Genomic DNA, 26,894 nt, shown 5'->3' on the forward strand with positions numbered 1-26,894 from the left:
GGTCGGGGCTCAGGGTCAGCTCCAGGTTGGGGGCTCTGGGTTCGAGGGTTCAGGGTTGGGGCTTGCGGTTGGGGCTCCAGGTTGGGACTCGGGGTTGGGGTTTGGGGTTGGGGCTCAGGGTTGGGGCTCGGGACTGGGGCTCTGGGTCAGGGTCAACTTCGGGTTCAGGGTCAGCTCCGGGGTTGGGGGCTTGGGGTCTGGGGCTCGGGTTCGGGGGCTCAAGGTCAGGTCTGGGCTCAGGGGTTGGGGTCAGCTCCAGGGTCCAGGGCTCAGGTCCGGGGCTCACAGTTAGCTCTGGGGTGGGGGGCTCTGGGATCAGAGGTCCGGGATCAGGGGTCTGGGATCAGCTGTCCAGAGAAGTGGTTGAGTCAACATCCTGGAGGTCTTCAGGAAACGTGTAGATGTAGAACTTAGTAGCATGGTTTAGTGATGGACTTCAGTACTAGATTAAAGGTTGGCCTAGATGATCTTAGAGGTCTTTTCCAACCTCAGTGATTCTATGATTCTACGAAATATCTTCCCACATTGCTCTCCTCCTTTTGGAGAGGTACATACTCCCCCCCTGCCCCCCCTCCCATTTGCCCTCCTTCTATATGACCAAGAAAAACTCCACCGCTTCACCCTCTTCCCATTGCCCAGCTATCTTTTGGGTGGGGACATAATTCCCCCACAGTGCCCCTTCACTTCGCCGAGGCGGAAAGAACTCCACCATCGCCCTTCTCTTTTCAGAGGGATGAATGAGCTCCCCAGTTTGCTCTCTTCCATTTGGGGGATATAAACCTCCCCAGTTCCCATTCTATGCTGGAGTGGGGAAAAAATGCCCCTCCTCAACCCTTTGTTGTTGTCTTCCTCCCTGTTAAAGGAGAACAAAGCTCCTCCCATGGCCTTTCTCCCTTTGTGTGGGTGCAGAGCCTTCATCACCCACAGGCACAAGGAAGAGCCAAGTCTGGGCCAGGCTGGGTGGATGGGGCTGCTCTGCATGGTTCTGCACCACAGGGCATTCTCGGGGGGGGGGGGGGCGGGGGAGGCTGGAGGGGTTGGGAGACATGAAGGGACATAAGGGGCTGGGGGTACCCGGGGTGCACAGTCAGAGGGGAACTTGAGGCGGGGGTGGCATTATGAATGCAATAAAATATGCATTCAAAATGCTGCATCTGGGCGCTGCTGATGTGCCACAGACCAAAGGAGATGCCAACATGGACACACTTTTAGACAAAATGTTTATTTAGGAATGGGGTGGAAAAAAAGCCTTCCAGGTCGGGAAGGATTCCAAGGGGGTTGTGGAGTCTCGGGGGGGCAGCAATGCCCGAAGGGACTCTGGGTTTCTCTCACTGCTGCAACTGTTTGATGCGGGCTTTTAGAGATGAAAAATTGTCCCCTACAATGGCCAGATTTTCCTTTAACATCTTCTGGACCTGCAGGGGAGTCAGAGGGGCAGGGGATGAGTGGGAGAGGCAGGATGGGACCCACTCCTTCTCCAGTGCATGCTTCCAGGACTCACCTCCACCAGCAGCAAGGCCTTGCTCCTGAGAGCAGCAACCATCTCCTGCTGCGTGGTCTCCCAGTATACCAGGGCCTGCATGAACCACGTGGCTGGGAGGGAGGTAAAAGCTCAGTGCTGCTGGGGACCGCCCCCCGCCCCCCCCCCCAGCATGTTCTTTGTCATGCCACGCCACTGTCCCCAGCATCTCCTCCAGCCCCTCACCTTCCTCATGCAGGTCCCTGAGGGTCAGCAGTCGCTGTACCACATCAGGCAGACTGCTGGCCACAGGGTCCCAGTGCTGCATCATCTCATGGACCTGGTGTATCTGGGGCAACGGGTGGAAAGCAAGAAAGGAGGGTGTAAGCACAGTCTGCAGGGGGATTCCATAAAAGCACCCCCATGCTGGCGTTGCTTTGAGGGGCCCTCCCTGCTCCTCTTACTTTGCTCTGGGTTTCAGGGTCTAGCACGATTGCCTTGTGCTCGGTGTTTTCAATGACCTTCTGCAGGACGCTCTGCAGAGGGGGAAGCAGATGTGAGACCCCAAATCCAGCAGTGTCCCCTACCCCAATTTCATAGCCTTTGCTGGTGCCCTCCCCTGGCTCTCCCACGGCCCTGTGCCACCCTCCGTGGGGCAGGTGGGACTATTGCTGGCTGAGGGCTGCAGGACTCACCCCCAACCTCCCTCTCTCTGACCCCCCTAACCTGCAGCCGGGCTTCCACTTGGTCCAGCACAGCCATGTCCAGGATGTTCACTTTGGCTTGGAGGATCTGCACGGTCTCCTGGGGATGGAGAACAAAGTGAGGAGGGGCCAGGCAGTGCCTCACGGCTGCCCCAGTGCCATGTGCAGGTATGGTGAAAAGTGTCCCTCCATGCTACCCACACCATGGCCAGCCATACCCTGGAGTGCATTCAGCACAGCAGAGCTAACCGGTCAAAAGAAGTGACAGTCCCACTCCATTCAGCGCTGGTGTGGCCTCACCTTGAGTACTGTGTACAGTTTGGGGCTCCCCAGTATGAGAAGGAGATAAAAAATACTAGAATGGGTCCCAAAAGAGGTGTTCAACAAAGATGGGGGAAGGGCTAGAGGGCATGACTTAGGACAAGCAGCTTGGTTTGTTCTTGGTTTGTTCAGCTTTGAGAAGAGCAACCTGAGGGGCGACCTCTTTGCTGTCTACAGCACCCTCAGGGCGTAGAGTGGAGAGGGAGGTGCTGATCTCTTCTTTCTGGTGACTGCGCGTGAGGGAACAGCTTAAAGCTGCACCAGCGGAAGTTCAGGTTGGGTATTAGGACATAAGATCTTCATCGGTGTGGTGGCTGAGCAGCGCAACAGGCTCCCCAAGCAGGGGAGCACGGACTCAAGCCTGCTGGTGTTCAAGAAGCATTTGGACAATGCTCTTACATATATGGTTTAACTACCAGATTGCCCCGTGTAGAGCCAAGAGTTCAACTCAATGATCTTCATGGGTCCCTCCCAACTCAGGCTATTCTAGGATTCTAGGACTTACCACAAGGCTGGTGCCCTTCAGCCCAACCAGCGGTGGGTTCTGTGGGGAGGTAAATCACATCAGTGGGGCAGGATGGAGAGCAGGAGAGTGGCAGGGCTGGAGCGCCTGTCTCCTTACCTGGCTGTCAGGCTCATACTGTACCATCACCTCCAGCTGTGCCAAGCGCTTCTCCAGCTCTGCAATCTGGGGGGGAAACAAGGGCTGAGAGGGCAGGACAGGCCATTTTGGGGTCAAACTCTGTGACTCCCCCTCCACACACTCACACTAGCAGCCTGGGAGAACTGGTCCTGCTCCGGCCTCCAGTAGAGCTCAAAGGTGAGCATGTCTCCAGGGGGGGCTGGGGCCTTGCCGGGTCTCTCTCCTGACACTGCCTTCTTGCACTTCACCACCTCCAGCTGCTGCAACAGGTGCCTGGGAAAGGGGAAAAGGTGAGCGTGCTGCTCTGGTACTGCCTCACGAGGTTGCTGGCATCCTCCCCCTGCTGCCCCCCACTTCCCAAGCTGAAGGCGTGAGGCCTCGGGACCACACTCACTTGGCCAGCGTGCCTTCGGGGTCTGTAAAGTCTATGGCTGCAGCAGAGCCCAGTAGTTTCTCCAGGTGGCTGGAGACCAGCTGCTGCTTCAGGCCTTCCACCTGCCTGGCCAAGGCCACGGGCATCAGCTCCTCCTCGGCCTCCAACTCCTTCAATACGCTCTGTGCAGGGGGAGGACAGGCGGCCATGTCAGCCCCAAGGATGGCCTGCCTGCAGGTCCCAATGGCAGGGGTGATGATCACCTGGATCTGCTCCATCTCACAAATGAGATCCTGCACCTCATGCTGCAGCCACTGGTACTGCTGCTGAGGTGTCTCTGGCACCAAAACCCTCACTGAGCTGCAGAGAGATGAACGTCGGGGAGGGGGAGGATGGAGGGGATGAGAGTAACAGAGGGACTCAGGGCCTGCCCATGGCACCAGGGATCTGGTGGTGCTGGGACACCAGTATCCAAAACCCCTTGGTAGTAGCCGTGCCTTCACAGACAGGCAAGAAAACTTGTGGCTGTGGGAGAGCTGTGGTGCTGGGCAGGGATGTAACTGTGGGTTGAGGAGGGACAAGGGACCATGCACTAGGGTGGTTCACACTAAGGGGACATCCCTGCGCATGTTGGACTCACGTTTTCATGCTCTCCAGACTTGTAGCCTGTTGTACTGGTCTTGCTTGTGCTGTCGGAGAAATCTGGAAGAGAAGAGCAGACGGTCACCCCAAAATACCTGGGGAACCTGGGTCCATCTCAGCAACCCAGGGACCACAGCTCACCCTTCCCCAGTCCCCCTGGCTCACCCACTCCCTTGGTGCCCAGGCGCTTGTCCTTGAACTTCTCAAAGGCAGCGTTGGGGTTGATGATGAAGTGCTCCACACTGGTGCTGGTAAGCTCCTCCTGCACACAGGACACAGCGCTAAGGAAGACTCAAGGGTTTGTCAGCAGGGCTGCCGTCTCTCTGCTCTCTGTAGCCCTGGCAGCCTTTGAGGGCCAGTGCTGGGGACCAGATGGGTGGAAATGGGGCCGACGGTGGCCCCATCCTCCCTGACTGCCCCAGGATGGTGCATAAACCCCCAGGGCAGCCCTCAGGTTGCAACAGGTACATGGGGGCAGGTGCAGCGGTCAGACCCAGCAAAGGCTCTGCTTGGGCAGCAAGGACTCTCCACGATGCACTATTTCCCAGGACACGGCCCATGGAAATCAGACCCCTGGCCTGGCCTGGCCGACTGGAAAAACCCCACAAGGGCCTGGCAGCAGGGCCAGGGCACAGTGAGGCTCAACATCCTTTGGCGGTTCTGGGAGCCCCACCATACGTGCTATGTGCGGTCGGGGTGGCCCCAGTCCCACAGCTGTGTTTCAGGGTGGCTTCCATCATCCGCGGGCTCTGGGGTGCTTGCAACTTGTGAGAGGACTTCGACTCCTCCAAGACTTCTCCAAGGCTTTGCCTGCAGCCTAACTTGGACATGTCCCCTTGAGGGGCGCATGCAGACAGCAACTTAGGGTGCTTCTCACCCTCTGACACAGCAGGGCCCTGCAGGAGGTGCCCCAAGGACACCCTGCCTGCTCCCCTCTCTGGCCCCAGTGCCCGACGATGGCCTGAAGCACTCTCAGGGAGCTCTGGCACAGCACAAATGGAGAAGAAGGAGTGAGAGCAGTGGGGGCAGCTCTCCAGCATGGTTGGGGTGGCTGTCCAGCTGTGGGGAGACAGCAAGTGCCACTGAGCAGAGCACAGTGTTACAGTGGCTGACAGACGGGCTCTTACCAGCTACTTGCATTCCCCAGAGGTGAGAAAGTCAGAGCAAGGTTAGGAGGAGAGAGAAAAAAATGTCATTAGAAGCTTTGTCCCATGCATGGCCCAATGTCACCCATGTCCCTCTGCCACGGCCTGCCCCTGGGGCCACCTGCTAATCCTACGTGAGGGCTTAGGAGCCATGTGGGACACAAGAGGCCACCAGAACAGAGGCAAGGGTAGCAGCAGGGGCAGCGGCTGTGAGAGCAGGGGCAGCAACAGCATGGGCACCTCCACTGGGCACCCTGAGGCATCCAGGGTCGTGCTCGCGGTGGGCACTGTGAAGGGCTCCCATATCACCATGGAACACAGAGAAAGCATGGGAGCAGGATGAGGGCTCAGCAAAGCGTTCAGGGCATGGAGCGGAGCCAGTCACCCTGGGGACGAGGTGAGAGCCTACAACATGGCTGTGCCCCCATTCTGACAACCTCCCTCCAGCTCCATCTCTTCTTTTCCTGTTCTTTCCCTGGGGAGAGTTGAGAGCAGAAGCCATGATAGGACACAGAAGCCAAATGCCTCGCAGGTCCCTGTGGCTTCCAGGGGTAGGAGGGAGGCATCTGTCTGTAGTCCATGAGCTGTGCCCCCTTTAACTTTGTTGGGAGGGAAATCACTGCAGTGTGGCCCCTGTCATCCTCCATGTGACACCAGCTGGCCCTTCCTCAAGCCTGGCCCACAGCTGGACATGGGTCCTCCCGCAATGCCACTGGGACATGGCAGGGGCCAGCCCTGCCCACTTCTACTGCCCTTGTTGCATTACACAGGACATGGAGCCAGGGGACAGGGGCAAGGACACCCACCCAGCATGGTGCTGAGCCCTTCCCTTGCTCCTTGCTGCCCTGCAGCAATATCAGGCTGAGACAGGGCCAGCAGACCATGTTGGGGATGTGTCACTGCGGGGACATGTGCAAGGAGCCGCTCCCCTGTCCCAGAGATGATCTCGCTGAGCCAGATGCCTGCGGGATGGGGGCACCGGCACCCTTGCTCACCCCTACCACACATGGGGCCCCAGCAAAGCCTTACCATCTCAAACTCGGCCTGGTCACCCTCGGGTGTGTCACTGGTCTCATAGACCTCTGGTTCATTCCAGGCCTAGGACACAAACAGGCTCAGCTATTTGCTATTTCTCATCAAGCACCCCCAAACTGCCCCAAACACCTTCAGATGGTGCCTCTGCCCACCCCCCCCCCCCCCCCCCCCGGCAGTTCCCTGTCCCCACTCACCTTATCTCCCCAAGGACTCCTCAGCTCTTCTGGACACCTCCAATATCCCCAAGCCCCCACTTCCTGCCCCCATGGCCCTGACACCCCCTGTGCTCTGGTACCCTACAGGCACCCCCACACCTGCAGCCGCCCTGACCCCCCTGCAAGTCCCAATGCCCTGACATGCCTGTCTGTCCCCCCTCTCTCCCCCCAACCCCAGACAGCCCCGACTACCCACCATCTCCCCAAACACCCCACTTACTGCCCTGCTGCCTCAGATCCCCCCGGGCACCCAAAACCAACCCCAATCCCCTCAGCTCCCCCATCTGACCCTGGCATCCCCAACCTCCCCACAGGCCCCACGTTCTCTCCCCTGACCCTCTCCAGACACCCCAAGGCCCAGCCCCATATGCACAATGCCGGGCAGGTCGGCAAACTTGAGGGTGGCCATGGCTGGGGGATCGCTGAGGGGCCCGGTTCTGGGGCAGTGCCAGTTCTGGGGCGCCAATGGGGACGGCTCCGGGCTGGTGTCGGACAGGGCTGGCAGCTGCTCACAGCCAGGGCAGGTGCGAGGCAGAGCTGAGCGAGGGCAGGGGTGGCTGTGTGGGGCCGCTCTGGAAGGTTCTGTGCCACAGGGCATGCTGGGGGGGAAAGGGGGGAAGAGACACAAGGGGACACGTGGGGCTGAGGGCACCCTGTGGTGCAGTCAGGGGGGAAATCTGGGGAGGGACACTGATGGTGCAAATCGGGGTGGGGGCACATGGGGCTGCACACAGGGGGGCACACGTGAGTGAAAATTTGGGGGGGGGAGACATATGGGGGTGGAAATGGTGGAGGGAAAGGGAGTCATATGGGAGTGGAGTCACACACAAGTGAAAATGGGGGGCACGCAGGGGGGCAGGGGGTTGCGCTTCTCAGGGCAGCCTGTTGGTTGTGCTCCAGCATTGCTGCACGACTGCAGTGTTGTAGCACAGGTTTGTCCTTTTGTTCCAAAGGGCAAAGCAACAGCACAGCCCAGCAGAGCCTTCTCTTTGAAGCCCCTAAAGCTCTCCCGCAGGCAGCCAGGAGGGGACACCTTGCCCGAGGCCGCACCTGAGGAGAAATAAGGTGCTTGTGGCAGAGCTGGGTGCACAATGATGGCAGCAGCCTTGGTGGGCATGCAGCAGGCTTCCAGAAGCAGTGATGGTGTGAATTCCGTCACAGACCCACACTCCAAGCACGCCTGAGCCGTTGGTCTAATGGGCAAATCAGGTTCTGAAAGAGCCAGGGCTTTCCAACCAGTTCATATCAGGGAGCACAAGCCTTGCAAGTTACGGGTGGAGCAGCCTTTCCACAAGCCAGTAAAGGAGAGTCACGGTCACCAGTTATGACTAAGAATGAATCACAGAATCACAGAATCATTTAGCTTGGAAGAGGCCTCCAACATCACCGAGTCCAACCTCTGACCTAACACTAACAAGTCCTCCACTAAACCATATCACTAAGCTCTACATCTAAACGTCTTTTAAAGACCTCCAGGGATGGCGACTCCACCACTTCCCTGGGCAGCCCATTCCAATGCCTAACAACCCTTTCAGTAAAGAAGCTCTTCCTAATATCCAACTTAAACCTCCCCTGGTGCAACTTTAGCCCATTCCCCCTCATCCTGTCACCAGGCACATGGGAGAATAGACCAATACCCACCTCTCTACAGCCTCCTTTAAGGTACCTATAGAGAGCGATGAGGTCTCCCCGGAGCCTCCTCTTCTCCAGGCTAAACAACCCCAGCTCCCTCAGCCGTTCCTCGTAAGACTTGTTCTCCAGACCCCGCACCAGCTTCGTTGCCCTTCTCTGGACTCTCTCGAGCACCTCCATGTTCTTCTTGTAGCGAGGGGCCCAAAACTGAACACAGTACTCGAGGTGCGGCCTCACCAGAGCCGAGTACAGGGGGACAATCACTTCCCTAGTCCTGCTGGCCACACTGCTTCTTATACAAGCCAGGATGCTGTTGGCCTTCTTGGCCACCTGAGCACACTGCTGGCTCATATTCAGCTGCCTATCAACCAGTATTCCCAGGTCCTTCTCTGCCAGGCAGCTTTCCAACCACTCATCTCCCAGCCTGTAGCACTGCTTGGGGTTGTTGTGCCCCAGATGCAGGACCCGGCACTTGGCCTTGTTGAACTTCATACAGTTGGCCTCAGCCCATCGGTCCAGCCTATCCAGACCCTCCTGCAGAGCCTTCCTTCCCTCGAGCAGATCGACACACGCACCTAACTTGGTGTCATCTGCAAACTTACTGAGGGTGCACTCGACCCCCTCATCCAGATCATCAATCAAGATATTGAAGAGAACTGGCCCTAATACTGAGCCCTGGGGCACTAGTGACCAGCCTCCAACTGGATTTAACCCCATTCACCGCAACTCTTTGGGCCCGGCTACCCAGCCAGTTTTTAACCCAATGAAGTATACGCCAGTCCAAGCCATGAGCAGTCAGTTTCTTGAGAAGAATGCTGTGGGAAACAGTGTTAAAAGCCTTAATGAAGTCAAGGTAGACCACATCCACAGCCTTTCTCTCATCCGCTAAATGCATCACTTTTTCATAGAAGGAGATCAGGTTCATCAAGCAGGATCTTCACAAACCCATGCTGACTGGGCCTGATCGCCTGGTTGCCCTGCAAGTGCTGCGTGATGACACTCAAGATAATCTGCTCCATGAGCTTCCCCGTCACCAAAGTCAGACTGACAGGCCTATAGTTTTCCGGGTCCACCCTCCGGCCTCTCTTGTAGATGGGCGTCATATTTGCTAGCCGCCACTTGACTGGGACCTCCCCTGATAGGACTGCTTATAAATGATGGAAAGCAGCTTGGCGAGCACTTCCACCTGTTCTCTCAGTACGCTTCTGTGGATCCCATCCGGCCCCATCAACTTGTGTACATCTAAGTGCTGTAGCAGGTTGTGAACCATTTCCTCGTAGATTATGAGGGCCACATTCTGCTGCCCGTCTCCTTCCACCAGGTCGGGGGGCTGGGTACCCACAGAACAACTGGTCTTGCTGCTAAAGATTGAGACAAAGAAGGCATTGAGCACCTCAGCCTTTTCCTCATCTCCTGTCACTAAGTTTCTCCCCACATCCAGTAAAGGATAGAGATTCTCCTTAGTCCTCCTTTTCATATTAATGTATTTATAAAAACATTTTTTCTGTTATCTTTCACAGCAGTAGCCAGACTGAGCTCCTGAGCCTTTAAGATTTCCTTCTTGAAGAGTGCCCAGCCTTCCTGGACTCCTCTGCCCTTCAAGACTGCCTCCCAAGGGACTCTGCCAACCACTGTCCTGAACAGCTCAAAGTCTGCCCTCCGGAAGTCCAAGATAGCAGTTTTACTGATCCCCCTCCTGACTTCACCAAGAATAGAGAACTCTACCATTTCATGGTCACTCTGCCCAAGAAAGGAAGGAAATGAAGGAAATGGAGGAAAAAGGATGCTCCAAACCAAGGTCTGGAAGGAATTAAGAGATGAATTACTGAATTGAGGTGTTGGAGCAGACTGCAGCAATGGGACCTAGCCCTTCTTTGACATGTTGGCTTGCTTCCTTTCTGAGCAAGCCCCTAAAATAAAGTGTACTTTGGGCTGTCCATTTGAAAGACCCCAATGGACTGATGTCCAGCCAGTCCCAAGCAGCAGTGTCCCCCCTGGCCAGCCCTTACAGTATTCTTTCTCCTGCCTGATGTCATATGGTATGGAATATCCCTTTGGCCAGTTTGCATCAGCTGTCCTGGTCCTGTCCCCTCCCAGCTTCTTGTGCACCCCCGGCCTCCTTGCTGGCAGGGCAGCATGAGAAGCTGAGGAGTCCTTGGCTCTGTGTAAACACAACAATCGAAACATCAGTGTTAACTATCTGCATTATTTTCCTCCTAAATCCAAAACGTGGCGTAACACCAGCCACAATGAAGACAATTGACACTGCTTCAGCTGAAATATCCAGGACAATATCCACCCCTTATTTCATACCATTTACAGCATGCTCAAGTCTCACACTTTCTGTGACATCCTAAATAATCACCACCTTTCTGGCCTTTTGATAACATACACAGAGGTATCATTCCTTTAGTCTATGGGCCATCCCTCTAAAATGTCTGTTGAGTTCATTTCATGCATGACTTTGGGCTCCATTTGTCAGAATAGTCCTTCAGGGCAGCAGAGACGGTGAGTGGTGCTGGAGTCTTACTATAATACCATTGCAGTGACACGTACCAACTGCTGTAGTGATGACACACTATGTAACTATTAACACCATGAGCCATACGCAGCTGGAAAGGATTTACTAGAACATCACTCCTGAACAAGTGCAGAATCCATAAAGAAAACCCAAGGCTGGCAATGCCAGAGCGAAGCAAACACCAGTATTTGCTGAAGTGGACTGGCAAGTCGCAGCAACAGGAGCCAGGCCCTGAGCTTCCTCCAGGTTACAGATGGTGCAGTCTTTGCGAGCCGTAGCTCTTGCCCGGCTCCGGGGCCAATGTGCACTCTGCAGGATCTGTGGCTGTCCCAGCCTGGCCATGCCACAAGGAAAGAACAAACCATGGTGTTTGACAAACCACCTAGCGCTGCCAAAACACTACAGTACTGCAAGGTTCCAGGAAAACAGCGCTGGCACAGAATGGTGGGGCAAGCTGCAGGCGGGATGCACGGTGCCCACCACAGTGAGTCATGCGCAACTGCATCACCAAGATAAAGGGCTCCAAGCCCCTGGCAAAGCGGTGCTGCCAAGTCTGCCCGCTAGCAAGACGCCTATACTCTAGCCGACCTGGAGTCCCCGCGGTTCTCTGGCTGGGCGCAATCCACATTTTGGGGAGAAGAGCTGAGCTCCAGCGCTCCTTGGCGGCTAGCAAGAGTGCACTTTGCCTAGGGAGTCAGGGTTCTGTTTAGGAGTTAGGTTTTGCGGAGCAACAAAGCTCAGAGTCCTGCTGTGAATGGGATTATATAAAGGCTGCGTGTTCAGGTCTCCCAAAATGCTTCCCTTGGGAGCACTACTTCATGGGAGACTTAGGTAGCTTTAGTCCAAGCTTATGGTAAGAATTAGGGGAGGGAAAGGGTTGGGAAGGAGAGTAAGTACAGAGTCCTGTCAGGAGTGGGGTTTTGTAAAGCTTGCCAAGGGAATTTCAGGTCTCTCAGAGTGCACTGTAAGGTTCTTGCCACTTTGCCATTAAAAGCTCACAGTCCCAACTTCGGAGCAGCTTCCCCCAGGTTACGAATGGTGCAGTCTTTGCAAGTGGTAGCTCTTGCCCAGGGCAAGCTGTGGGTGGGATGAAAGGCGCCCACCACTGCAAGTTGTGCACAGATGCATTGCTGGGATAAAGGGCTCCAAGCCCCTGGCAAAGCGGCGCTGCTCGATCTGCCGAGTCTGCCCTGCTAGACTCCTGAAGGCAAGGCGCCTGAAGAATACTGAGATCTTATATGAGACAGCCCAAGATGACACCTTCTGGGAATATAGATACATTTGCAAAAATTGACCTCTTGGTTGCCTGAATAGGATTGGCTCCAGCACTATATTTTTAGTATTCTAGTAACAATGGCATTGTGTTTCTATCATTTCCCATGACATCTGAAGAAAAATATTGAACCCTACTGTTCTAAAAACTTAAGAGTGGGAGATGTGAAGAGGTACAAAACAAAAATAGTAGTAAGAAAAGAGGACAGGAGAATTGTGAACATCAAAGTTATGTTTTTGCAGTAGAATGTGTTTTTGCAGTGGAAAATTCCACTCTGCATATTCAAAAGTGATTGTGTAGGCATGACAGTGGCATAGCAGTGCGGAGTATGTTAAGAAGATAATGGGAAGGTTCTGCTGTCCCAAAATTAGGAGGATAGCTACGAAAAACAGGATGAGCAGTGCAAAATCAGTAAAAACAAAAAATCACGGGCCCTCTAGTCAAAAGAGAAGAAGGATAAAAAAAAAAAAAAGGAGAAATTAATGGTTGGTCAAAAAAATATATACATATATGGGATAGTAGTAAGTGTCAAGTAGTTTGTGAACCTGCAGTACTCAGCCAATGAGGAAACAGGAGGAATCAAGTGTCGGGTAATGGTAATTGGGAATATAAGGTTATGATATAATTTTGCTGGGTGCTCCTGCTTGCAGGATGCCCGCTATTGCAATCACAGATAAATTGGCTTCACAGAAGACTCTGTCTGAGAAAATTATTGAGGTAGTTCACACACCTGTGGCTATGGCAGTTGTCTCTACTACTGAGGTTCATGAACAGCTGTTGTTCTCATGACACTGGTGTACTCTTGCCTCCTTAAAATCCTCTGGGGAGGCCAGGAGGTGTCGTATATCATTGTCCTTCACACAACATGGCACTCCCCACATCACACAGCCCAGGAAAACCCCTGAGCCATTTGTGAGGTACAGAACCTCCTTTCCCAGGAGCTAGAGGCCAGGACTTGGACTTGCTCCTTCATCAAACAAACCAAGGCCTTCACTCAGCATCAGAGTCGCTTGCACAGTGCCTTTGAGAAGCTGTAATCGTTGCCTCCAATTATCTGCTCTAACAAGCCCATGGAGAGGCTTTGTCAGTAACAGCCCACATGGAGACCTGTTAGAACTCCAGAACACTTCCACGTTTCCTTCTGAAACCTTTTCCAACAGTTCATTCCATAACCTCATTTTCCTCTCACTACCTAAGTTTCATGGACTCAGCACCAAATATACCATGAGGTTCATTACAATTCAGCAATTTTCATCAAGTCTTCAAGACTTGTAGTTAATTAGTGAGGTTTCAAGAGCGTAATTAAATGGGAAATTTTCAATGGACACTTGTTAAAAAGGATTTTCCATACTTAAGCTTTTTTTTTTTTTGAGTTTTGAGTTTTGAGAAGAATTTATAGCAGCATTCTCCAATTGACATTGATCCAATGTGTTTCCTAAAGAGGTCTAGACAAGTAGGAAAAGCAGTCCCATAAGGTCTTACATACATCCACTTACTTCACTTTTCCTTACACGAGACTTCTCCACTAAAGGCTCCAGCAGGATGTTAAAGCTCTTTTACACCAAGTCCCATCTGCTTTCCTCAGACAACTGGCTACACACAGGAACAGAAGCTGGGGGGGAGCAGGAGAGAATGGATCATTTTACTTCTTTTGTGTGTGGGGGGGAGGATTGCTGTTTTTGTTTTGTGTTGCTTTATATATTTATTAAAAAAAAAAAAAAAAGCATTACTCCACTGTGAGTCAAATTCAAGTTGTTGCCTCCAATGAGGTGCACATTCCACAAGGGATGACTGCACAAGAAATGTTTGACATAGATAGACTGGAAATGATAAACACAATTACAGAGTTGGCTATAGGGATGATAAGAGAGACTACTGAAAGATGAGCATGCTTAAACTCCCTGAAGTTCCTAGAAACAACTGGATATATGAGAAGTGACCAAAGAGCAAGAGCAAGCGGAGGGGTGTGGGGTTTTTACCTTGCTACACAGCTGAACTCCACAACTGCTCTCTCACTTCTCCTCAAAGGAAAAGAGGGAGAAAATACCATGGAAAGGGCTCAAGGGTTGAGATTAGGACAGGAAGATCACCCACCAGTTATGGTAATGAGTAAAACATGGATTAGATATTGTTTAAGAATGTAATAGTTGTGAAGCATTTAAGAAAGTAATAATTGTGTGGAATATGTTCTGTAATAATATAGTGAAGGGACGAAGGGTGGAATGTGTGTAAATTGTCCTTTTTGTCAGTGTTGTGATGATATGTTTATTTTGGTGTGGGGAATTCTTTTTTTTTTTTTTTTTGAGGGAAGAGAGCCTTGTGAAGATTGCAATGATTGCAATGTAAGAGTATATTGTGATAATTCTTAAATATGCTCTTCACAGAGGCAAGGAGTGGAATGTATTGGGTTTATGTGGCAAGGTTTTGGTAGCAGGGGTCTGCAGTGGTGGCCTCTGTGAAAAGACTACAGAAGCTGCTCCATGTTAGATAAAAGCCAGTTTCAGACAGCTCCAAAAGGGACCTGCTGCTGTTGGTTGCACCTCTGTGAGAGCATAGGTAAGAAAGGGAAAAAAAACCTGCTGCGCAATAGCAGCTAGGAGAGTGAGGAGTGATAAACAGCCCTGCAGCCACCAAGGTCAGAGCAGGAGGGCAGGAGGTACTCCAGGCACCAGAGCAGAAGTTCTCCTGCGGCCTGTGGAGAAGCCCATGGTGAAGCAGGATGTCTCCCTGCAGCCCATAGGTACCATGGATGAGCAGATCTCCACGCTGCAGCCCGTGGAGGAGCCCCCGGTGGAGCAGGTGGATGTGGCCTGGAGGAGGCTGCGGCCCATGGAGAGCCCCCACAGGAGCAGGCCCCGGGCCAGAGCTGCAGCCCGTGGAGAGGAGCCCCCGCAGGAGCAGGGGGTCTGGGGGGAGCTGCCGCCCGTGGGGGACCTAGGTTGGAGCAGTTTGCTCCTGACGGATGGACGCCATAGTACAGAGACATACTGGAACAGTTCTTGAAGAGCTATTGCCTGTGGGAAGCCCACGCAGGATCAGTTCAGGAAGAACGGCATCCCGTGGGAGGGACCCCACACTGGAGCTGGGGCATGACTGTGAAGGGGCAGTGGAAACTAAGTGTTACTGATGTGCGGAAAACAGACTCCACAATCAGTAAGATTGTGAAGTAGGTATGTTTATTCAGCGCTGGACAGCATGGGGGGAAGTCCCACCAAAGTCATGTGCACCCCAGCACGGCAACTTGCCTTAGTTATATGCGGTAAAGAGTTACATATGCATGAAGTTTCCCAATGCTCCTATACATATTCATGACCTATCCCCACTTCATATTAAAATTAGTTCCAAGAAGTCATTTCCATGAACTCCTCCCATCTGCACTTGCACAGTGTCTCCTGGTGGTGGTTGCCGGGGGTTGTGGGGATGAAGGCTGATAACTCTTCTTCATCACCACTAGTTGACCTCCTGCCTTTGTGCAAACTCAGCTGCTCCTTGGCTCTTGTCCAAACCACAGGGTCAGTCTCAGCCGGTTCTTGAGACAGGTTCCCTGTTTTTATCAGGAACCATCCTTTGTGAGGGGCCCCAAGACTTCTTGTTTTGCTTAATTTGCACAGTAGTAAGTAAAGACATTAAGCAACATCTATTTTTAATACAATCATCTAGGTATTCATTAGTCAGCACCCTGTCTACTAAGATTCTCTTAACTCCCTCTCTCATTACAGACTGATTGCAGTCCCCATTCCCTGCTCAGGGGGACGATGTAGAAGAGGCTAGATGGGGATGGAAGGTGTTTTTAGTCTGCTTTTGGGCAATAAACTAGGTTATTGCCGAGTTTGTTTTGCCTGTGACAATAATTGGTGGGTGATCTCCTTGTCCTTATGTCAACCCTTGAACCTTTTCCATTGTATTTTCTCCCCCCCCCCCCCCCCCTTTTTTTTTTTTTTTTTTGAGGCAGGGGAGTGAGAGAGCAGTTGTGGTGGAGTTCGGCTGCCCAGCAGGGTAAAACCACTACAGGTGCCAACCCCCTGCTGGCTCCAAGCAGGGATGAGTGTTGGTGTTGACTGAGTCCTGCCACTTTATGGGGAGCCTTGTACCCATCGGGCAGGGGACTAGGGCCGGGTACTCACTGTCGGTCTCAGGAGGCTTCCCTTCATTTCTCCCTGTGGTAAGGAGTGTGGGCCCTGCACTGCCCCAGGTCTCTGCCTGGCCCACCCAGCGTGGGACAGAGCTGTGTGATGCCAAGTGTTCCTTGGTACTTGGCACAGCATATAGTGGGGTAGTGCAGGCTTGAGGGTTTAAAATAGCAGTTTATTATCAGGAAGTTGAGGGGGTTGGCATGGCCTCTGAGTATCCCTGGGGCTGGTGCATCCCACGCTCTCAGCACCTGCAGGAGAGATGGCAGTGAGCAGGGCTAGTTGAGAGTTCTCAACCCCTACCCCAAGCAGAGAGGACCAGCATGGCCTGGCAGGGAGATCTCACCTGTGCCTGTAGTACCAGACAGTCCCAATGAGGGCCGCAGCCACAGTGAGCAGCACCGCAAAAGCAACACCAATGCCCAGGGCCACCTTGGAGCTGCCTGAAGGAGAAAAGAGAGAGTGGGGCTGCAAGTGCATAGATGGCCATGGCCAGAGTTGCTGTTGGAGCTGGGCTCACCATCTCCTGTACCAGGCTCTGGGTCACTGCCTACACCCCGTCACTGTGGGTGGTACTTACCCCAGGGGATGAGGAGGCTGCGGGTGCCCAGGCTGCAGTGGCGCACGCGGCAAGCATAGGTGTGCCCATCGCCAGGGGCCACGACGAGGATGCTGCGGAGCTGGTAGGTGAGGTCAGCATTGGGCAGGATGGTGCTGGTGTTGAGTGCTGGGCCTGGCAGCACCTCCTGGCCATCCCGCAACCAGGCCACACTGATGGGTCGTGGGTAGAAGCCAGTGACACGACAGACTAGCAGAAGCTGAGCTGGGTCGCGCATGTGGGCAAAGACAGTGGCCACAGGTGGCTCTGGGGGGCAAGAGTGAAGGAGTAAGGGGAGCCCCAGCAGAGGAGCTTTGAAGTGGGCCATGCTGGGGTCTGGGTGTTCTCACCTCGTCTCTCCAGAGCCGCCCTGCCATATTCAATGAATCTCTTCATGTGGTCAATGCAGGTGATGTTGAGAAGGTGCTGCAGTGTTGCGGAAATGTCAGTGAAGCTGTTGAACTCCCTCTCAACATGCACTGCCAGCTCACTCTCCTGCCACCTCTTCCAGTGGCTGCTGTCCACATCAAAGCTGAGGAAGTTGTGAGCGTTGTAGGCAAGACGGTAGAATTTTGTGTAGGAGCCGTTGGGGTGCAGCTCACAGCCAGTCATGCACTGGAACACAAAAGGGTCTGGAGGAGAGGGTGGGTATCAGGAGTATATCTTGAGCTGGAGCCAGAGCTTGAAATTGCAGTTCAACATTCACTTCTTTGGGCACAGGCCTTTCCCCCTTCCCCCCCTTCCCTCTGCACCCCAAATTATTCACGCATGTCACTGCTCATTGTGCTGGGTAGAACTGCTCTGAATGAGAAACCTGCCTGTGAGTCCTGGAGCTCGTTCTCCTCAAGCCACTTGTTCCTGCAGCTGGGTCAGGAGCACAGCAAAGGGGGAACCACCACCTTGGGAGCATGACAGGACATGGGGTGCAGGCATGTGGCTGTGGTAACAGGGGTGTTGCCACTCTGCCTTGCACCCTGCCCATAGGACACCAGCATTGGAATGGCGTGCAGAGCCAGACACTTGCTCTGTTTCCCATCCCACAAAGGAGAACAGAGCAGGATGACCTTATACTCCACAGTCCTGGAGGACTTCGCTGGTGGGATTTGGGGTGACCAGAGAGGAATATGCAGGATGGCATTGTTAGTAATAGAAGAAGAAATAATACAATATTGTTTAGTATGTTACATTTGTGATGTACTGTTCCGAGGCTGCGCTTGGAAGATACAAAATATATGTGCAAGGGTAACATGAGAATGCACCAATTCATGATGAGGAGTAAGGAGGATTAAAAGAATGCTCAATTTGCAAGACATCTAGATAACTGGGGCTTCTTGGACTCTGGGAACTGGGTCAAACCAACCTTGCGGTTTGGACTGAGACCAAGGGCTCAGAGAGCATGCGTGAAAAGGAAAGGTTAAAAAGTTCAACTCTGATGAAGACATCTTACTTCATCCCAACGACCACCCGGACGACCACCAGAGAGTAGTACGCAAGTGCAGAAGGACTGATAAGATAATTAGCATACGAAGCGAGGCTAGGTGGAGCTAGGAAATGAATATGCATAGATGAGTTGTGAAACCTAATGCATATGTAGTATCTTAGGAGATAAAAGAGAACTAAGAAAACAAATCAGAGGAAGTTAGATTTGGGCAGGCATGCCCCTAACTTCCGGCGCCTAATAAAGCACCTTCATGTAATCACTTTGTGGATTATGTGTCTTCATGAATGCTAACAGCATAAGGCATAAGTGGAGCTAAACACAGCCAAAGATGGACTCAGTGATGTTTGTGGATGCCTTCCAACTTGGGATTTTCTGATTCTTTGATTCTCTGATTGTAAAGGTTATGCTGGGGACCAGGACATCCTGGTGCAGGACTGGCAGTTCAGGGGGCTCGTTGCCCCAAGATAGGGCCTATCTCCTGCTCTCCTGCTAGCCCTTGCTTAGGAAAGCCACTGACATTGGCTCTGAGCTCCTACTCACAGCTCTGTGCCTGTCCTCAGGAAAATTATAGAATCATAGAATCACAGAATCATTAAGATTGGAAAAGACCTCCAAGATCATCTGGTCCAGCCATCCCCCAACCACCAATATTATCCACTAAACCATATCCCTAAGTACCACATCCAGGCTTTTCTTAAGCAACCCCAGGGACGGTGATTCTACCACCTGCCTGGGCAACCCGTCCCAATGCCTGACTGCTCTTTCTGAGAAGAAATGTCTCCTCATTTCCAACCTTAACCTCCCCTGGCACAACTTGAGGCCATTCCCTCTTGTCCTATCGCTAGTTATCTGTGAGAAGAGGTGACCCCCAGCTCTCCACAATTTCCTTTCTGGTAGTTGTAGAGAGCAATAAGGTCTCCCCTGAGCCTCTTCTTCTCCACACTAAATAATCCCAGTTCCCGTAGGACTTGTGTTCCAGGCCCTTCACCAGCTTCGCAGCCTTCTGGACACTCTCCAGTGCCTCAATGACTTTCTTGTAGTGAAAGGGCCCAGAACTGAACACAGTACTTGAGGTGTGGCCCCACCAGAGCAGAGTACAAAGGGACAATCACTTCCCTGGCCCTGCTGGCTACACTATTCCTGATACAGGCCAGGATGCCGTTGGCCTTCTTGGCCACCTGGGCACACTGCCGGCTCATGATGAGGCGAGCATCAATCAGCACCCCCAGATCCTTTTCCTCTGCACAGCTTTTGAGCCACTCTGCCTTAACCCTGTAGCACTGCAAGTGCTAGACCCAGCACTTAGCCACGTCAAAAAAAAAAAAGGGGGGGGGGGGGGGGGAGAGTGTGAACACATTCCTCCACTACCAGAAATTACGCAGTCAAGTTTCCCTCATTTGCAGAAATTAGCAGAATTTGCGGGATTAGCACACCCAAAGTGCAGGGGATGAGCCTCACCCTGGGAAAACCACCTGCCTAATCATGGTATCTCCCCTGCCATTTAAGTAAGAAAAGGAGGATCACCCAGTACTCACAGGGAATCTGGTGCAGCCTAGCTTCGTCCTGAAGTGACAGAATGAAGTTGTGCACATAGATCTTGAACAGGTTTTGCAGGTTTTCCCACTCATCTGTGGGCAGGGCTGGGGAGACCCATGGTTGGAGGTAAATGATGTCCCGGGTGTATTTCTGCAGGGCAGCGAAGACAATGTCCTCCAAGGTGGCCCAGCCTGAAAAGTCCACAAAGCTGCTATTGTAGAAGATAAAGCTTTGGAATAGGTGGAGTTTCTGAGAGCCTGTGGGGTGACAAAGGAGAGAAGGTCATGCTGAGGAGCACAAGGATGAAGGAGAAGGGCAGGGGGCTCCAAGAGGAGGAGTGGCCCACGGGGTCCTCAGGGATGGGCAGGGTGAGATGGGGCAGGTGGGCAGGGCAGGGGAAATCCCCTTGTCTAGCTGCTTTCACATAATTTGCAATTTCCTTCCACTGCCTCGATGAGCCTCTCTCTCTGCTTCTTCTCTAATTCCCTTTTTACCCCTTCACCACCCTGATGTGACCACCTGAGAGCTATCACTTGGCTGTGTGGAGGGGACAGCAGGGGTGATCTTGTCTGTGGCTGGGAACAACAGTTCCACCAGTTCATACAGGGACCCAGGTCCACCAGAGACCTGCTCACAGTGCAGGAAATCTTGTCAAGGGGGAAGGGGGGGAGGTGAATTTCGCCTAGGTTTGTGGTGAGGGGGGGCTGCTGGGCAGCACACATGGGAAACCAATCCTGACAGGAGGCAGGAGAGCAAGTCCAACACTCACACAGTGATTCCTGTCGAGCTGAATGAAGCCCTGAGAACTGATGGCACAAAGCAAAGCCTGAATTGGGACAGTAAGAGCCCCCCTGCCCGGAGTGCAATGAGCACCTGACCCCAGCATGGAAAATGCAGGCTGAGACAAAGGTGGAGGTTCCTTGTGGCTGCAAAAGAAACCTTTAACCACAGGGGGAGCATGCAAAGGATCCAGCAACCTTTCAATGGCAAAAGAAATGATCCCACATGCTCAGGGCAGTGCCCAGGATCTGCTTAAGCAGTTAGAGCCCAGTGCGGGACTGTTGCGCCATGAGGGGAAAAGATACCCTCCCACCCATGCCCATGGTCTGCCAGGAGGAAAAAGGCACCTTTGGGGACACACCAGCACCCCAAGCCTGTCTGGGAGCCCTTGGCCCTTGTGCTGGAGCTATCAGCACTGGTCTGGTCAGGATGGTGCAGGGCAGTGAGCCCAGAGATGGACATGGGAGCAGAGGGGGTGGGCAGAGATAGGGCACCTTTGGGTGCTGCACTTAAGTGGTGGGTATCATCTCCCCATGCATCTTCATCTCCCTGGGTCTCACTCCCTGCCACCCCTGTAGAGTCCCACAGTAGAGAGAACGGAGCAGATAGGAGTGTGCCACTTACTCTCTGGGTGTGCCCACATCCCGGGAAGGATGAAGAGAAGAAGGCAAGGGAGCTGCATGCTGCCAGTGGTGAAGCCCCAAGTATTCAGAAGTGGGTGCAGCACCAGGAGGAAAGGGCTGCAGGAGCCACAGCTGCACACTTCTTTCTGTTGCTGTTCTGCCTGGGCAGTTCCAGCAGTGCTGGTGGCATCAGCAGCCAATGGGGTCTGCATTGTGGTTTTGGGGTGGTCCTTGCACGCTACAGTCATTCAGGAGGATGTGGTGGAAGGCTGGCCCAGGGCTGTGAGTAGTGGGGGAAATTCAGTGGGTTAACCCTCATGGCTGCAAAACCCAGGGAGATGTCAGCTGAGCCTGGCCTGTGGTGGTCTGTAATAGGGTTTACCCTGCAATGCCCTGGCAGAGAGCACTGGGGTTGTTCTGACTGCCCTTCCTGGTAGCACATCACTCAGAGTCAGGGTCCAGCACAGCTCTTTTCCAGACATCAGCTGTATTGTGGGGGTTACTGTCCTCTATCTTTCTGTCTTTTGTAAAGGCAGGAGATGGGCAAGGGGGCAGCAGTAGGGCATGGAGGAGATTTGGACCCCAAACCAGCCCAGAGAGCGAGTGATAGCAAGTCCCACAGCCAGAGCAGCTTTGCACCAACTGGAAACATCTTCCTGTGTCAGAGGTTGGAGATGTCGCTTGGGTCCTTCCCTCTCTCTTCTCCCTCTACAGCCAAACAGCCCTAAATCCCTTCATCTTTCCCTGTTTTGTGGCTATCCCTGTCCCCCATCCCGTTCAACATAGTCGCACGAGTTTTTCACTACCTTTCTTCAGGAGTCCAACACTGGTCATAAATGTGCCAGAGTAGGTGGTGGAGGTGGAAATCACTTCTTCTGACATGCCAGAAAAGGTTGGCTGCTGTCCAGGAAACGGACGACTCCTCCTGGTGCCATGACATAGGGTCTCTGCCATGTACTGGCGATTTTCCTGTGGGGACCCTGCAAGGGGGAAGACACTTGACAGCCACAAGAGCCACACAGAGTGCAATGAGCATCAGGGCACGATGGGCAGCAGGTGACTAGGATGTGCTCTGGGGAGCCCCAGTACACCCTGCAAGCCCTTAGTCACTTTTGCTGGCAAAAGGTGCTGCAACAGACTGGGGTCAACCTGCTCAGGTAGAAGAGGGTGAATAGGCAGGGAAAGGACAGCCCAGAAAATGATGCTGGGAGAAAACAGATGCATGAGACCTGAAGCCTTGTCCCTGTGTCTCCCTCTCCTTACTGATGGCACCTCATCTCCATCACTGTGGGCTACATTAGCTCCAATAGAGGTGATGACACCTTTGGTATTCAGTCCCAAGAGGATAACAACTTCCATCCTCCTGGCCCTGTACTAGGGAAGAGCTGCTATGGGGTACCCTGCACCCTCTGAATGCAAAGACAAGGGCTAACTACCATGCCACCTGCTTGACCCTGGGCTGCCCAGGGAGGAGGTGGCAAGCATCTCCAGGCTGCCCCACAGCTGTTGGCTTTGGGCCAGACACAGGCTGGAGGAAAGGGATCCTCCAGGAGCTCCTCTCTGGGGTTCAGGTCTCCAGCACCCCAAGCAGAGACAGCCCCCACCCCCATTGTGGCTGAGCCAGCTGGTGAGAGACAAAGCGCTATGCAGGTCCAGGGGAAGACCATTCCTCATTATCATAGGACCTCTGGAGTGGCAGTACTCAGCTGGGCAGGATCCCAGAGCTGGGATGGGGATGGGGCACCTTTGGCCATGACCCCCTAGCCCCAATGCATGTAACACAGGTCCCATTGCTAGGAAGTTGCAGTAAATGAGCCGACGCCATTTGCAGGGATTCTCCTTCCATGCCATAGTATGTCAGGCCACCTCTCTGCTTCCCTGCACCCCACGGCGCTGTGGAGCTCTGACTCTCCCCTAAACACCCACCAGGAGAGGGCTTGGGGCTGGGCTGCAACCTGGTGCTCCCCTTCCCTTCCCACCATCTTTGGCAGGGAAACCTTCTCCCCCTCCCCAGCTGCCACCAGGGTTTGGGAATGGAAATGGCAGGAGCCACCCCCCCTCTCCACTCCATCTCTCCATTGCCACCAGCATCCAGTCACAGTTCAGCAGAGTTGCCAGGTCCAGGGAGAACAATGGCAGGATGGAGGGCAGCACCAGGAAGGGGTGGCAGAGTGTTTCTGCTTAGGTTTGAGCACCAGGTCTTAAATCAGTGTTTCACAGCACCTGCTGGGTGCTGGGTGTAGGGATGACAAAGTACCTAGGCCCAACCTTACCTCCACAATGTCCTCTACCCACTCACTAATCCTCCCCAGCTGTCCCCTTGCACGTCCCCTCACACTGCAGTTTCTCTTCTGCTTTCATGGTGGGTGGGGAGGACCACACTGGGGTTGAAGGCAGAACCGAAACCACAGCTAAGGGGAAGTTGGAGATAGAGCACTCCGATAACGTCCAAGCACAAGTAGGGCCAGGGTGTCCGTCCCCTATCCTGATGCAGTGTGTCCAGTTACCTCTCCAAGCACAACCAGGACCAGGGGTCCCTCCTCCATCATGGGTGCCCCCAACTGTGGTGGGGAGGTGAAGAAGGCCCATCCAGGAACACTGCAGTCTGAGCCCTGGCACCCCAAGATGCTGAGACAGACACAGGGAGACAAGGACACCAAACCCCTTCCCTTCCCTGGAGCTGCTCCACAGAGACGTGGGGATGCTGTGGTGGTGTGGTGGGACCAGACATGGCTCTGACAACTCCACTTTCTCTGCAGCTCACCTTGGCATCTCCCAGGGGACACCATGCAAATTGGACATTCCCATTCATCCTGGCATCAGGATCGGATGAGAGAGTTCAGCTGGTTGGATGGGAAAGGGCAGCCATTGGATGGCCAGTGAGGGAAGGGGCAGCGAGACATTTGTTTGTACAGTCCTATCAAGGTGACCATTGGTCCTCAGTTTTCCCCTCTTGTCAGTGCTGGTCACTGGTAGCTGAGTAGCTGGTATGGCAGGAGCAAGCCCAGGGCTCATGCAGGTTATTTTGTGGTCACTTGTTGCTGGGTATCTGACAGGGCAGTTGGCACATACGTGCCTTTGCATTTGCTCATGGTTTGTTCAAGGCCCTCTGCATTTTCTCCAAATGTCTCTCACTAGTGCACTGGACCAGAAGTTCTGCTTTAGCTCTCCCTCATCTCCATTCAGTGTACCTGTTCTCATGTTTTCATTGCTCGCTTACATTATCTTAGTACTAGCTGTAGAAGAGGCCACAACTTCTTTCTCCGTGCTGTTTTCACTTTCTTTTGGTCAGCAAATTATTTCCACTGTCTTCTGTTGTAACTGTTGAGCTGATACCTTGCAGGATACTCCAGGCTACTGCATGCTTATGCAGTATCTACATACCTCTGGAGATAGCACAACTCCAGGATGTTTTAGCTGACTTCATCTGAAGGGGTTCCATGAAGGAATACTAACTGAGACCAGGTAAGCCCTGGGAGATTGTCTCTATCCAGGCTTAGGTTGCTATTTAAGAGCTAGAGGGCTTTCCTCCTGCTTTTCATAACCAAAGTAGTTCACACTTCTTCAAGAATCTGGCTATTTGATTCAGCAGGTAAAAAACGTATATATGCAGCAAGTGTTTGGGTCTACTGTCTTCTTTTGAGCTGTTAATGTACTGCAGTGCTGGAAAATCTCTACTCTTGTTGCAGGCAGAACAGATGTGACACGGGAAATTTAATTTAATTTAGTGACAATTAAGATAAACATTATTACTGATTTGTGTGCTGGGAAACAAAGAAGACAAATATTTCAATATTTAGGGAGAACACCTCTCCTCTCCCTTTCCCAGGCCAAGCTTCACTCCTGACACATCTCGTCTTGCTTCCCAGTATCTGCTGTCACCACAGGTTATAGTCATTTTGGGAAGACGATGGCAGCATGGAAGGTTGGGCTCAGTGCACTATGTTTTTGTTGGTTTGTTTGTTCGTTTGTTTTTTGTTTGTTGTTGTTGTTTGTTTGTTTCATTTTTTTTATGCCACTTTGTTCCTTAATCTTTTCTTCTGCTGCTTCTTCCTTCTTACTTGCTTTCTTTGCTCCAGAATGGGCCCTCAACAGACCACAGTCCCTTTGGGAATGTACTTTCTGTGGCATGGGCTTAGTCATGGTCCACAGTCCCTTCGGGGTGTATTTACTCTGCTGTGGAGCACCTCCCACTGCTCTGGCTTTGCTGTTCCTTTTTCCAGGTATTTACTACCCATTCTGAAATATAGGGTCACAGAAGTGCCATAAACTCCTCTGGTTAGAAGGAGGAAAGCTAAGTGGAACCAGCCATGACCAGGACAGGGCACTTCCTGATCTCCTTCTACAGACATCACCCCTGCAGCCCCCCCCCTCTCTCCCCCTGATGCATAAATCTTGCCATGTATGTACAGTACAATTCTTCATTGCAGTTAAACTACAATGACTTGAATTGGGTGACTATTTAGCTGAGATTATATTGCAGTTTGAGTATATTCACCAAAGCAGGAAAAAAAAAAAAAAACAACACAAACAAACCACATATAACAGGGCCTGGAACACAATTCCACCTTTTTAGCTTAGCTCAAGGCTAGCTAGCTAATAACAGCTGTCATGAAGAAAGGTAGGAAGCCTTAGTCATCCTTCTACCTTCACTTGGGAGATGCTTTTAACTGTGAGTCTTGCCCTTGACACCCCTCTGAGCTACATAGGAGCTATATTGCAGCTAAGTCAGTGGCAAGTCTTGTACTTCCTCATTTCTGACACTAATCCTGTCCCTTTTGGCTTGACTGGCCAAAACACCTTTGGATTTGACTTTTCACCTCAGATTTGCTGGGTGATCACTGGGCTCTTGGAAGACTCTGGTCATTTCCAGACCTGATTCTGACTCTGACTTTGCTGATTTGGTTTCCTGGCTCCGTGTTGGTGATGTTGCTGCTCTTCCTCCCTTGTCTTCAGTTCCTGGCTCACCTTGCCTTGTAAAGCAGCCTGTCCTTGATACCTTATCTGTCAATGGAATATGGTGGATTTATGCCAAGACTGGCCAGGGCACATCTGTACGTGAGAAGTGATTTATTCTTAAATCTTTGCTACCTGGTCTTTGTGGAAGCTACATTAGTTTCACGTCAGCTGGAAGTTCCTCCTCCACAATACTAACTCCATTTTGTGAGATGAGATATTTGTCCCAGTGGTTTAAGGGATCCAAATCTAGAAATATTGTAAACTTGTTCTATGTACCATTAAGTAAACTGCTCAACTAGTCAAATTGCATTTAATCCACTAATATGTTTTACGTAAACCAGTGTGGTGGTGTAAAAACTGACAGTCAGCTTGGCTGTACCATGCCATTCTCTCTTTCCACCTCCTCAAAAGAACAGGGGGAGAAAATATGATTAAAAAAAAAAAATAAAAGTTCATGGATTGAGATAAGGACAGGGAGACTGCTCATCAGTTAATATGACAGGTAGAACAGACTCAGAATAAAGGAGATTAAAGTAATTTATTAACTACAGATAACAGGCTAGAGCAGTAAGAAATAAAAGTGAACTAAAAAGACCTTCCCTCCACCCCCATCCACCCTCTTTTACATCCTCCCCTGAGCAGTGCAGGGGAATGGGGGCTGCAGTCAGTCAACAGCACTTCACCTCTTCTACTCCTTCATGGTCACTCTCTTCCCCTGCTCCAATGTGGTCCCTCCCATGAAATGCCATCCAATCCTATATGGGCTTCCCACAGACAACAGCTTTTCAAGAACTGCTCCAATATGGGCCCATACCATCCTTCAGGAGCAGACTACTCCAGCATGGGTCCATTGTCACAGATGAA

General features: G+C 52.5%; 2 protein-coding genes across 6 annotated transcripts; both read right to left on the bottom strand.

Moving 5' to 3' along the window:
* Positions 1-1,023: 1,023 nt before the first annotated feature.
* Positions 1,024-16,217, bottom strand: LOC310882388 (dynactin subunit 2-like). Of its 4 annotated transcripts, none has more exons than XM_083801064.1 (14): positions 16,088-16,217; positions 13,460-13,575; positions 6,911-7,136; positions 6,317-6,385; positions 4,308-4,404; positions 4,141-4,202; positions 3,522-3,682; positions 3,253-3,400; positions 3,107-3,172; positions 2,990-3,028; positions 2,186-2,263; positions 1,924-1,995; positions 1,706-1,808; positions 1,024-1,415 (listed from the first exon to the last, which is right to left on the bottom strand). In XM_083801064.1, exons 3-14 carry the CDS (start codon positions 7,133-7,135, stop codon positions 1,222-1,224), a joined length of 1,314 nt encoding a protein of 437 aa, XP_083657190.1. In that variant the 5' UTR covers position 7,136; positions 13,460-13,575; positions 16,088-16,217; the 3' UTR covers positions 1,024-1,221. The 4 variants fall into 4 exon arrangements, with proteins under 4 accessions (XP_083657190.1, XP_083657192.1, XP_083657193.1 ...); XM_083801065.1 differs by adding an exon at positions 1,502-1,593 and having other exon boundaries at positions 1,217-1,415; positions 6,911-13,575; XM_083801066.1 differs by lacking the exon at positions 3,522-3,682 and having other exon boundaries at positions 6,911-13,575.
* LOC310882389 (antigen-presenting glycoprotein CD1d-like) lies at positions 15,880-21,232 on the bottom strand. 2 transcript variants are annotated; one of them, XM_083801069.1, is made up of 6 exons: positions 21,073-21,232; positions 19,668-19,859; positions 17,042-17,323; positions 16,674-16,958; positions 16,440-16,536; positions 15,880-16,344 (listed from the first exon to the last, which is right to left on the bottom strand). In XM_083801069.1, exons 1-6 carry the CDS (start codon positions 21,128-21,130, stop codon positions 16,338-16,340), a joined length of 921 nt encoding a protein of 306 aa, XP_083657195.1. In that variant the 5' UTR covers positions 21,131-21,232; the 3' UTR covers positions 15,880-16,337. The 2 variants fall into 2 exon arrangements, with proteins under 2 accessions (XP_083657195.1, XP_083657194.1); XM_083801068.1 differs by having other exon boundaries at positions 19,668-19,925; positions 21,073-21,231.
* Positions 21,233-26,894: the final 5,662 nt, after the last annotated feature.

Source organism: Anser anser (genome assembly GCF_964211835.1).
Source record: "Anser anser genome assembly, chromosome: 16".
Taxonomy (NCBI): Eukaryota; Metazoa; Chordata; class Aves; order Anseriformes; family Anatidae; genus Anser; species Anser anser.